The sequence below is a fragment of the Chelonoidis abingdonii genome, chromosome 20 (genome assembly GCF_003597395.2).
Source record: "Chelonoidis abingdonii isolate Lonesome George chromosome 20, CheloAbing_2.0, whole genome shotgun sequence".
Lineage (NCBI taxonomy): Eukaryota > Metazoa > Chordata > Testudines > Testudinidae > Chelonoidis > Chelonoidis abingdonii.
Window position 1 is genome coordinate 23,179,815 of NC_133788.1, and position 12,534 is coordinate 23,192,348.

Below are 12,534 nucleotides of genomic sequence, written 5' to 3' on the forward strand. Positions count from 1 at the left end.
TTCCTGTTGGTTTGGCTGATACTGAAGAGTAGTCGTGGGCCTAGAGGGCCCAGGACTCTCCATTTCCATAGGCTTTGAGTCACTGAGGAAATAGGAGCCTGGTTGGATGCCTGGAGCTGCCATGAAGCAACAACCTACATCTGGATTAGAATGACCAAGCTCATACACCCGAAGTGGGGCGGCTCTCAGTCCTGGATTTCATATCCTGATTGTCGGGACAGTCGCTATTTCAGAAATCAACTCCTGGCCTGGACAGTGAGACTGGGAAGGGTGACTACAGGCCAGGATGTCTTCAAAATGTGCTCAACTCTTTCCCTAGAGTGCTTCTTGATGAATGTCTGAGCCTGTGGGGTCTGCACAGATCTTGTGGTCTCTGTGTAGCTGCTCCAGTTAGAGCGATGAAATCTGGCTGGGCGTTCTCAAGCTGAGACTGTACTTTTAAAACAAGTGACACACTGACCAAGCAGATCATATGCTGCCTTTTTACTGGGCAATTTGTAATATACAAACTTTCAGATAAAGGGGCCTTTGGGGATTAGCCTATAACCTGCCAGTGAGCTCAGTAAAAGGGAAAGGGTCACATGATCTTGTTCAGTCTGGCTTCCAGGCCTTTCTCTGTTTGGAAAATGTCTAAGCGTTATTTGAAAATCTTACTTCCTTGGCCAAAATGACCTCTCTAATTACGAACAGCATCACTGGACAGCATCCTTTACATTACCTGCATGGAGTGTGGCAGGTAGCCTGGGGCAGGAGGTACAGGGGAAAAGCTGACAGTGTGTTACCTGGAAACGTGCAAATGTTCTACGTTTTTTGGCAGGATTTCCCTAGAGATAATGACGTTACAGCCCAGGTGCGAGGACGTAGAGACGGCGGAGGGGGTAGCTTTAACTGTCACAGGTGTGGCACAGGTACAGTAACTCCAAACATCATTTCAGGAATGCATGCCTCTAACCTACCTCCTCATTTTTTCCTCTTAGAAGGGTGCTGTAGTCCAGGAACGGAGGTTATCTGCTCTGAAATGAATTCTTGTATGACAACATTGTCCCTGTTGTCGGTTCATACAACGGCATGTCCATGGAGTGGGGGAGGAAGGGATGTGATTTCTCCCACCCTCCACAAAATCATTGCTTCTTTTCCAATGTTCTGTCTCATTCATTCATGCAGCATATGAGGTGTGACATGACCTACTTCTAAAAACTGTAACGTACCACGGTGCACCTTGCGCTCGATCTGTCATTTCCCAGAACGGAACCATTTTGTTCTGAAATCACATCAAACCTGTTGCTTTGCATTAATATGAATAGGCATTTGTAGAGCATCACAATTCTACATGATGATTTACAGAGTTTAGTGCTTTTTAAAAAGAAAACCACAAGTCTCTTATGCTTGAACTGAATTCTGATTGTGCCAGAAGGGTCACTACAATGCGTGTGAAAGGTCTGTCGCTATTGAATTGTCTACTCCTATTTCCATAAGTTTAAAAATCAGCCAGGAAATTGACTTGGGGTTTATTTCTGGCATGCAGGGTCTGCTTCCTGGAGAGTGTTTGCAGAGAGGAGTGTCAAGTGTTGGTACTGAGTTCTGCTGCAGTGCAGGTAGAAAGGTGCCTCTTAAGACAAATTAACAACAAAAATGGCTGCTTGCAGCTCAGCACAGCCTAGCCAGCTTTAGCTGGACATAAACTTCAACAAAGTGGTTTATGCAAAAATGGTTCTCAGAGTGCATTGAACTGCAGATCTGTACATATTCCTTGTGTAAACACTGTGCGTATACAGTCACATCGCGGTGAAAGAAAAAGGCTATGTCCTTTTTCTGTATCATGTGCAGTTAGTCTGAGGAGTTTTACTTCATGTTTTTGGTTGTGGCCAGCAGACATTCATGCTGCTAGCAAGGGACAACATCATCTACGTGTTTCACACCTGTTGGGAAAGGGGACTTAATGAGTGGATTTCACTTCCATTTCTTAGAAATTTAAGTAGCAAATGGCCTTAAACCCATGAAAGTCTGTCAGTCTACTGCCTTGTTCTAAAGTGGTGTTGCAGAATGTCGTCTTTATAACCAACATTAGGACATTGGCATTCCCGGACTGTCATGCGCAGCCTCAGTCATCAAAAGAGAACCTATATCTGCACTGATGCTTCAGAGAGAGTAGTCATGTGGTTAGAACACGGGACTGGGGATCAGCAGATCTCTTCCAGGCTTTCTGTATGACTTTTGGCAAGTCATTTAACCACTATGTGTCTCTCTCTAAAATTGGAACAGTACTGACCTACCTTTCAGGGGGCAGCAAATTAATTCATTAATGTCTGTAAAACTCTTTGAGAACTTCAGATGGAAGGTGCCAGCACAATGCAAACTGCTGTTGTTGGTGCTTATATTTCAGTCTTAGCAAATCATTCATTTCCACTTGACTGCTAACATGTTCACATCACCACAGAATTTCTTGCGTATTGGGCTAAAGTGAGAACCAAATGCAGATAGTTTTGCACTTCACATTGTGGCTTCAAAGACACCTCTGTTTTCATAAACACTGTGTAAGTAGCCAACCCTCACTGTGATCTAATTCTGCAGCATTCTTTCCTAGGAAACCCTGATTGCAAGTGGCTTTACTGTGGCAATAGTATAATGGAGAGCTGACTATGATACCAACGGACTGAGCATTTGCCATGGCACACACTGCTGAATGTCTCATTTTAAAATCCAGTGCAGAGCTCACTTGGTTTATTTTGTATCCTCTCATAGCACTCACTGCTCTTTGCTGCCAAAAACAGGAACCTCAATACAAAATGAGTTGCTATCCTCCAGATCAAGGATTAAACTTAAGGGGTTCTGACTGTTGGGGTATAATTGTAAAGGAATCCTCAGGTCACACATAGCTCATGTAGGTTTTAAGCATGGGGTGGGGAGACCTACAAAATAAGAGAAATATTTCCATAACTTGAGGAAGTTCCAGTAGAGAGGCTTTTAAAGTAAATCAGCTTTTTTCCTTTGTGGTGCATTGTTCCACTGTGGTATTGTACTAATGCATGAAGATAGAAAATGACAAGAAACTAAAGTGGAGCTGACTAGTTTGTTTGCCTTCTCCAGACTAAGGCATGCAGAAAGCAAAGAAAGGATATTACTAGGGAAAAGTTTGATACCCTAAGTGTTTGTAAATAAATAAGGACACTTCAAAATGAGTGTCACTGGGCAGTGACCCTTTCTCACTTGGTAGCACATCACTTTTGGTGTCAGTGGGGTGCTTTGGGACCCATGGGTATTGTGCCTCGGGTGTTGTAGGATTGCTCTGTACCTTTACACTAAACCGTGCAGCTAGCTGGCTTGTGCCTTTGCTCATTTAATGCCAGTTTGACCTAGGGGTGGCAATATTGATCCGCTAAAATGGGACTCCTTTTGCAGAGGCACTTTGACTTCATGCCTGCTGAAAATTCCTTTCATTGTTTGAATGGTATTTGGAAAAAAATCACCTGCTGTGGCTGTGCCCTGTGTGACAGACTGGGGGTATGTGGGGGTTAAATCATACACTCCCATTTGGTTTTATGAATGGCATTTTGATTGTAAACTTCCTGTCACTTATGTATTGTGAGCTCCATTCAAGACATATTGGAAAAACCAGTCTGGTCCTGACAAGGGCACTATGCTTTGCCAGGGGGTGGGACACCTCCTAGAGAGTCCACCGCTCTGATTGGTTCTTCTGTACAGGGACAGTAGGGTTGCTGCCAAGAGGACTCACTACACAGCAACCTCAACAGGCGGCTGGGACAGCTGCAGTTTCTCCACTTGACCAGTCAAGAGGAAAGACTTTAGTTAAGGAGGGGGTTCTGTGAGGCTCAGAGGCCTTGTGACCGTTGCATTCAAAAGACAAAGCCAAGCTGTCAGGAAGAGGTGCCTGGCCTAAAGATGCTAACACCAAAGCCAGGATGCACAGGAGTGGTGAGATTGCACGGGGGGTTGCGTTCAGGAGTTTTTCCATAAATCTGTAACCCTCATGCTTTTTAAGAATAAACTGTTAGTGGTTAAAGAGATTCTTTGGTTAATCTGGTGTTCCTTGCTTTACTGCCACATCATCCCTGAAAGCAGAGCTCCCACAGTCAGGTCTAAGCAACTGGGGTCTTGAGGGCTGAGGCACTGGTTCCAGGGTCAGAGCAGCTGGACTGCAGGGTCCTTCTACCTAAGAGGAGTGTCAGATATGGTGTCTACATCTGGGAGTGCACCTGAAACCCAGAGCTAAGAGCAGTACCCAATCGCTGTCCAGATCCAGAGGCTTAGCAGCACAAGGGCTTCAGTGACTCGATTGCACGGAAATGGCTCTCTTTTATGAAAGGGAAGCTGTTGGAAGACACACAGTGGAAGTTAATCTTTGATTTGTGCTATGCATTCTGCTGCTGAGTCTGTAAAATTGTTTGTGGTATTTGAAAGAGTCCTTGTCTGAACCCCAGGCTGAATATGCTTAGACAGCTGACTTGTGCAAGGCTTCTGCATCGTTGTGTGGCCCCATGAATGGCCCTTGGAACCCCCTCTTGTGTAAAACACACAAATTGCTCTCTTGGAAATGCAGGAAACCTCACAGCTGGAATACTGCATGCCATTCTGGTCACTCCATCTCAAAAAGGGTGTGTTAGAATTGGAAAAGGTACAGAGAAGAGCGACAGAAATTATTAGGGGGATGGAACAGCTTCTGTATGAGGAGATTAAAGACTTGGACTCTTCAGCTTAAAAACGAGATAACCAAGGGGGAGGATGATAGAGTCTGCACAGTCATTAATGATGTGGAGAAAGTAAATTTGGAGTTGTTGTTACCTCTTCATGTACCAGAGGAACCAGGGTTCACCCAATGAAATTAATAGGTGGTGGGTGTAAAACAAACACAAAGAAGTTCTTCTTCACACAGTCACCCTGTGGGACTTGTTGCCAGGGGATGTCGTGGAGGCCAAAAGTATGACTCGATTCAAAACCAGAACTGGATAAAGTCATAGAGGACAGGTCCATCAATGACTGTTAGCCAAGACGATCAGAGACACAACCCAGGCTCTGGGTGCCACTAAACCTCCAGTTGCCAGAAGCTGGGACTGGACAACAAAGGATGGATCACTTGATAATTGCCTTGTCATGTTCATTCCCTCTGAAGCATTTAGCACCAGCCACAGATGGGAGACAGGATACTGGTCTAAATGGACCATTGGCCATATTGAGTTGGACTAGTCTCATATTCTTATGACTCCAAGATCACTTTGAGTGTGTCAGCTAATTTAGACCCCATCATTTTGTATGTGCAGTTGGGATTGTTTTCCAACGTGCATTACTTTTCACTTCTGAACACTGAATTTCATTTGCTGTTTTCTTGCCCAATCACCCTCTCCCAGCACTGGGCCTGTCCCCTCTACCTGGGCAGCGTGCTGAAGCGCTGAATATTGCTCCCGTAGGTGGTAGGGTGAGACATCTAGGGAAACGCATCCAAGAACTTCTGCAGCTGCACCCCGGAAGCACTTCATGCAGCACTTTGAAATTGTTTGAGGACTCTGAGTCAGGGCAGTGTCAGAATCTCAGCCAGAGGTAGCTGAGTCCATCCTCTTCGCAGTGCTGTGAATGTGGCAGCACTGCCGAGAGACATGGCCCAGCGGGGTTTTGTTTCTCTTCAAGGAATGAGGCCTCTACCACAAGATGGCCCAACTGAAGGAGCCCCAGGCAAGTTGCCAGCAGCTCTAGAGTCACCTCTAAGTAGCATGAGAAGGTGCAGGTGGCATGAGCTGTCCTGCGTGAGTGGCAGCCTGTGATGTGTCCCGGGGTACCTGGGGCTGCCACTTGCCCTTGGCATGAGGAAGCCTTGTCTGTGTGGTTATGGATCAGCTCCCTGGCTCCACCAGCCAGGCCTTGCTCTCAGAGCAGGTTAACAGTAGACATCCACCGTCCCCAGAGCGTCCGGAGAGGGAGTGCCCAGCCCCTGATCCACTGAACATTCAGAGTCTCTCCTCCCAAAGGAACAGTACACACCACTTACTAATGTTCACCTGGGATCACCGCTCCCCTTGATACACAGCACTAGTGAACACAACACATTTATTATGGAAGGGCAGAGATTCAAACGATAGAAAGTAATTACACTGGAAACAAATGGTTACATATACAACAGAATCCTAACAGGCTTGCTAGTGTGTAAATGTAACTCACAAGGCATTCCCTTGTCTCCTACAGGACAGCTTGCTCCACGTCCTTTTCGCAGAGTTTCAGCCAGGATGGCCGAGATTAACACACACCCCCACCCCCCTCCCACACACACTTCAGAAAATCAAAGTCACTGGCAACTTGTCTCCACTGCCTGAAGGATGGAAGAACGTCTCTCTGCACCCCCCAGATATACCAGCCCAGATCGTTGATCTTCACCTGAAAAGTGTCTCCTCCCCTGCCCCCCCACATTTACCTCTTTCTGTTAATTTCCTTCTGAAATCTCGCAAGGTCTTTATTAACATTTGTCTCTGTGTGCTAATAGACCTCTGATGTAAGACACACAATGGTTCTCTGGGAGAGATGGCTCCCCCTCGGGTCTGGAGAAGCCTGTTTCTAGGCACACTGCGTTTGTGTGACCTGCCTTTAACTAGCAGGCCTAGAGAACCTCATTTTTAGAGTATTACATAACTCCTCAGTCTTTTTCCTACCTCCATCTCCGTGATTTTTGTGAGCATTTGACACAGGCTTTCAGTAGAGCCCTTACCTGACATTCTTTCAGTGAACTCCAGGGATCCCTATACCGCTGTGTACCCCCGTGCCCTTTGCTAGATGGCATCAGGAGATCCCCGAGTGTCACAACCCATGGAAGCTTCAGGTCCCAGCATGCAGTGTTCACCTTAGTAATCAGTAGTGGGTGCTCAGATTAAGATGGAGCATTGTATGTTGGGATCTGTATTTTCCATGGGCTGCAGCTCTGTGTTAACAAAAAGCACCCACATGCTAGATTAATAGAACTCCCCAGCCACAGGCTGTTAGCGTCGAGTGGCAGCAGCTGCAGTGTGTGCCCAGGGTCTCCACTGGCTAACATACTCCATAGGGTATGGATTTAAACAAGGTTTATCTTAAAAAAGCATGCCCCATACCAAGAGAACCATCTTTGATGAGCCCAGCAGGTACGTGAATCTTTGATTATCTTCATGGAGAGGCTGTTGGGAGTTGAAAGTTGAGTTGTGTGTTACTGGAGAGAGAACCGTTCCCGCCTTTGCAAGGGAGCTACTGACCTGACCAATGACCTTGTCATGATAATTCGGGCTTCCTGAGTCAGACCCGCTTCTCACAGGGGCCTCTGGGTGTGACTGTACCCTTTGGTGAGATGACTGTCTCGTCTCCCAGTAGGGAGGCTGGACTACCATGACAGGCTGAGGTCACCATCTGAGCTACTTGTAGACTTGGCTGGCAAACTTCCTGCCATGGGCAGAGGCAGAGCCCAGCAGGCTCCGTGTTGGATGGCCCACCCCGGCTGTTGTTTCTCATTAGGAACATTACATGGGACTTTGATTTCCAAGTGCTCCTGGGACAGGTGTGGGTTGTTCTCGTTCTCTGGCATTCCTGTTTGTGGACAGGCTAGCTCTAGTGAAGGAAGAGCGAGAAGCAGGAAGGTAATTAAATGGGATTGTACATTGCTCCTTAGGTAAACCCCTCTCGCATTGTAATTGTGGCCTTGGTCAGGTTACCTCTGCAATATTTTTCAACTGTTCAGTTTGATTGGGTACAGTTGGTGTGCGCACTGGACCAGCTTCTGGCATTGGCCAGTGGAGTCAGCTACTATCGCTGACACTGACATGGAGGTAACTGCAGTGATCCACCCTGCAGAGGTCAACTGTAGTCATGGGTTTGGAGAGGTATGTCTCTGCTCTCCATCACTGCTCGCTGTGCAGCAGCCTTTCCTTAGCAGCAGTGACTGCCAGTGCTCATTCAGTTCTGTCTCCTGCAGTCTTGCTGTTGGTGTTAATGAAATAGCCAGGTCCCTTGGATTGCTTGTAGCTTGGGAGGACCTGACAGTGTGGTGGCAGTGCTGCTTCTGCTGCTGTTGCTGGATGCCTGTCTTCCTCTAGACTGACCTTTATCTCACTGTGTTTTTTCTCCTGACTCCAGGTGAAAATAATGACAGAGAGAGAGCTTCTGGCTGTGGCCTGTGAGCAGTTCTTGGGGAAGAACGTCCAAGACATTAAGAACGTGGTCCTTCAAACGCTGGAGGGGCATCTGCGATCCATCCTAGGTCTGGTGCAACCCGCGCTGCCACTGATGTCACAGTAGCCAGTGCCTTGAATGGCGTTTCCCCTCTGTCTGTACAGTGCTCAGTGGCTGCTGCCCTCTGGGTACTCAAGAAACAAGCTAGTACAACTGCTCCACGTAGTCGGAGTGTCTGGCATCTTCCTCCTCATGTGAAGGTGTGGAATTGAGATGTAGGCAGGCCTGGCGAAGCCTGGGCAAACAGTTGTGCTGTCGCGTCCAAACCTGACCCCGCTTCTCCCAGCCCTTGAACAGCCGGCAGATAGATGCGGCCTGTTTGTTCCCGGGTACCTCCCAAGCTTACCGCCTACCTGTTATGCTTTTCCCATTCTCAGTGCAATAGTGCTTTGGCTTTTTTTCTGTTTCCAGGCACCCTGACAGTGGAGCAGATCTATCAGGACCGGGATCAGTTTGCCAAGCTGGTGCGGGAGGTGGCAGCTCCAGATGTGGGCCGCATGGGCATCGAGATCCTGAGCTTTACCATCAAGGTACAGCCGGGCAAAGGGAACCCCACAGCTGGACGAGGGGAACCCACTGGGGCAATCAGCAGTGCTTGTGAGGCAGTAACCTATGGGTCCTGACTTCTTTGGAAAGATATCTATGGGATTTACAGTCTGCCTGTGCTCTACTGGAGTTCCCATAACAGCAGCTACAGGCTGGTATAAAATATGGACCATACACACAGTTCTCTGTGTAGGAGGGCTGAAATTCAGCACCCCGCCAGGGCTGGCTGTAAACGTCGTGTGCTGCCAGTTGAACCACTAAGGAGTCACATGGGGGTTGAACAGAGAACTTCTCTACCATCCTCCGTGTGGTAACCTTCCCCCTTTGGCATCTCTCTAGTTCTCAGGCAGGCTGGCAAGGCAGGTTTGCATATCCTGGATCAAAGCGGCTGCAGTGTTATCAAGAGCACTAGGCGCTCTGGGAAGGAGGGGTGGGCTCCGGGATGGAATAACTTGCGGTGGATGATTTTGAAGTCTCTCCCTCTGTCTAGGATGTGTATGATAAGGTGGAATATCTGAGCTCTCTGGGTAAGACTCAGACAGCTGTTGTTCAGAGAGATGCTGACATTGGTGTGGCAGAGGCTGAGCGAGATGCCGGCATTCGGGTATGTTCAGCAGCACTCCCCCAAAGCGAGTGTTGTCCCTCAGCTGCCTGCCAAGGTTGCTGACGTCCCTGTGTGCCTAACTGAGTGCGCGGTATGATTCCTTCCTACAGGAGTCGGAGTGCAAGAGGGAAATGCTGGACATCAAGTTCATGTCAGACACTAAAACGGCCGATTCCAAACGGGCCTTTGAGATGCAGAAAGCCGCCTTCAGCCAGGAGATTAACATTAAGGTGAGAGAGTCTGCTTCCCCCGGCTGGACTTCTGACCTGGACATCAGTAGCAGTGGGTTCCTCCCGGCTGCCCTTCTGCGGAGTCTGTGGTTAGTCGTCTTCTCTCCCTTTTTACACCGATACGTGCTGAAGAAGTCGCTTGTCAACCAGATTTGTAGAGTCCACATTCCAGGTTAGTTGCAGTACTGGCAAATCCTTTGAGTAAGGAACTGTAGGTTCCCCAGGCCTGGCAACTCTGCGGATGTGTTGGATGCCGAGGGCTGTGTGTGCTGCCTCAGAAGGGAGGAAGAAAAATGCTAAGAGCACCTGAACTGGCTGGTTCATTAGGCACACGGTGCAAGAAGAGGTGGGGGCAGTTTCCCAGTTAGACAAGTGCTGCCTTAGCATGAGGTTTCCCAAGTGGGTCCAACTGGAGCATGATGAGGCGCTGGCCCTGATGTGTCCAGGTGCTTCAGAGTCAGCCACTAGCTCCTGGAGGGAGGACGAGGGGCTGGGATGTGGAGTGAAGCTGGGCACGTGGGGACAGTCTGCTGTGGAGAAAGTTTGGGTGAAGTTGGGCAGCCGCTGGCCCAATATGGTTTTGTGTGCTCCTCACAGCACGTCCCTCCCCTCCCATATCGGGGGACTCTCTGGGTCTGGTGGAGAGCGGAGTGGAAGAGGGTTACAAGGGACAGAACACGGGCTTCTCCAAGCCCTGACATGTTGCTAGCTCACTGCAACTCCAGCTCCCAGGTTGGGATGGGAGGATTCCCGTCAGAGAGGGAGCGTCTGCTTGATTTCCCAAGAGAGCAGTTACTTCTTCTCTGCAGGCTCTTGCGCTCAGGCACCTATCGCCCTCTCAGGCCGAGGCCACTCACTCTTGAGACATTTCTAGGTCATCCTGTCTCCTCTCCGCCAAGGTCCTTCTGTTTCCATTGCTGGTGAAGGCCAGCGGGGTCAGGGTGTTACTGGGTCAGCGGCCAAGCTTTTCTGTTCAGTTGGTGTTAAGGGTGAGCACGAAGAGCCTTTATAACTAGACAAGTGGGTCAGGACTGGAAATCCCGAAGTGACTTTGTGTTCTCAGTTGCAATGGTGAGGGAAGAGTAATGCTGCTGATCTGCTCGGAGCTCCTGCTCCCACTACAGATGCAGACTTCGCAAACTCCTAAAATAGCCCAGGGAGCTGCAGTCCTTCCCCGCATTGGGGAAAGCGATGGCAGCAGCTGCTGCAAGGGGAAACTGTCACCTCTAGAGCTTGCTAACTGGGTGAGGGAGGGAGGTTCAGAGCAGGTCTGGAATCAGGTGACATTTGAGAAGAGGGAGCACTGTGCTCCATTAATCCCTGCTGCTGGGGCAGTCGCTTGAGCTCTGGTTTGTCTAGATCAGGATAGCCAGTGTCCTAGGAGGCAGATAGCGCAAGGAGGGGTTCCCCTTCCTTGTGCCTCTGAGGTCTCAGCTAGGCTTGGGCAGACAGAGCTCTGTCCCTCTCTCTGTCCAGACTGCCGAGGCCCAGCTGGCCTACGAGCTGCAGGGTGCTCGGGAGCAGCAGAAGATCCGCCAGGAGGAGATCGAGATTGAGGTGGTGCAGCGCAGGAAGCAGATTGACGTTGAGGAGAAAGAGATCATCCGGATGGACAAGGAGCTGACAGCCACCATCAAGCGTCCGGCAGAGGCTGAGGCGCACCGCATGCAGCAGATCGCCGAGGGCGAGAAGTGAGTGGCCGAGTGGGTGCAGGTGCCCAGACTTGGCCTGGCAGCACGCTAAGAGCCTGAGTTGCACAGCTGAGTTGAGCTGAGCCCTGCATGGGGTCCCAGCACGCTGAGCCCGGCCCAGAGGCTCTCGAAGGCCCAACTGCGCGGAAGCCCCGCTGTCCACAGCAGCAGGTTGCTAAGGAGCAGGGCTTGGGGCTCTTTCCAAGCTGGGGCTGCTTCCTTTCCAGGGTGAAGCAGGTTCTCCTTGCACAGGCCGAAGCAGAGAAGATCCGCAAGATTGGCGAGGCAGAGGCCTCTGTCATCGAAGCCATCGGGAAAGCAGATGCGGAGAAAATGAAGCTGAAGGCAGAGGCTTACCAGCAGTACGGCGACGCAGCCAAGATGGCTCTGGTGCTGGATGCTCTGCCCCAGGTGAGAGGCTTAAGGCTTCCAGCGACTTTTTGCCACTCGGTGCCGGTCGCTGAGCCATTTGCTCTGGAGGGAGGGGGCTGTGGGAAAGGGGGCTCCAGTGGACATAGTGTACTTAGATTTCCAGAAAGCCTTTGACAAGGTCCCTCACCAAAGGCTCTTACATAAATTAAGCTGTCATGGGATAAAAGGGAAGATCCTTTCATGGATTGAGAACTGGCTAAAAGACAGGGAACAAAGGGTAGGATTAATGGTAAATTCTCAGAATGGAGAGGAGTAACTAGGTGTGTTCCCCAAAGGTCAGTCCTAGGACCATCCTATTCAATTTATCTAAATGATCTGGAGAAGGGGTAAATAGTGAGGTGGCAAAGTTGCAGATGGATACTAAACTACTCAAGATGTTAAGACCAAAGCAGTGTGAAGAACTTCAAAAGATCTCACAAAAACTAAGTGATTGGGCAACAAAATGGCAAATGAAATTTAAGTGGATAAATGTAAAGTATGCACATGAAAAAAAAACCCAACTATACATACACTATGATTGGGGCTAATTAGCTACAACGATCAGGAAAACATCTTGGCGTATCGTGGATAGTTCTTCTGAAGATGTCCCGCAGTGCGCAGAGGCAGTCAAAAAGCAAAGAGATGTTAGGATATTAAAGGGGAAGGAATAAAACTGAGAATTATTTTGCCCTTATATAAATCCGGTACGCCCACATCTCAATATGGTCAGATGTGGTCTCCTCACCTCAAAAGAGATATTCTAGCACTAGAAAAGTTCAGAAAAGGGCAACTAAAATGATTAGGGGTTGGAGAGATTCCATATGAGGAAGATTAAAGAGGCTATCTCAGCTGGAAG

General features: G+C 49.0%; 1 protein-coding gene and 1 long non-coding RNA gene across 6 annotated transcripts in view; one reads left to right on the plus strand and one right to left on the minus strand.

Annotated features, from left to right (window-relative positions):
- The window catches only part of FLOT2 (flotillin 2), a 35,176-nt gene that overhangs the window by 18,005 nt on the left and 4,637 nt on the right, over nucleotides 1-12,534 (plus strand). For 3 of the 5 annotated variants that reach the window (XM_075059556.1, XM_032788731.2, XM_032788732.2), the window contains 6 exons: nucleotides 8,101-8,224; nucleotides 8,608-8,726; nucleotides 9,233-9,346; nucleotides 9,457-9,576; nucleotides 11,053-11,267; nucleotides 11,495-11,678. In XM_075059556.1, coding sequence (XP_074915657.1) covers nucleotides 8,101-8,224; nucleotides 8,608-8,726; nucleotides 9,233-9,346; nucleotides 9,457-9,576; nucleotides 11,053-11,267; nucleotides 11,495-11,678 — 876 coding nt within the window. Of the gene's footprint in view, nucleotides 1-817; nucleotides 909-8,100; nucleotides 8,225-8,607; nucleotides 8,727-9,232; nucleotides 9,347-9,456; nucleotides 9,577-11,052; nucleotides 11,268-11,494; nucleotides 11,679-12,534 lie in introns of all 5 variants that reach the window. The other 2 variants (XM_032788733.2, XM_075059558.1) reach the window with 1 other exon arrangement.
- LOC142045790 (uncharacterized) overlaps nucleotides 2,705-12,534 on the minus strand; it is a 30,111-nt gene continuing 20,281 nt past the window's right edge. Inside the window, exon 2 of the long non-coding RNA XR_012654659.1 lies at nucleotides 2,705-2,909. This is a non-coding gene — a long non-coding RNA (uncharacterized LOC142045790). The remainder of the gene's footprint in view (nucleotides 2,910-12,534) is intronic.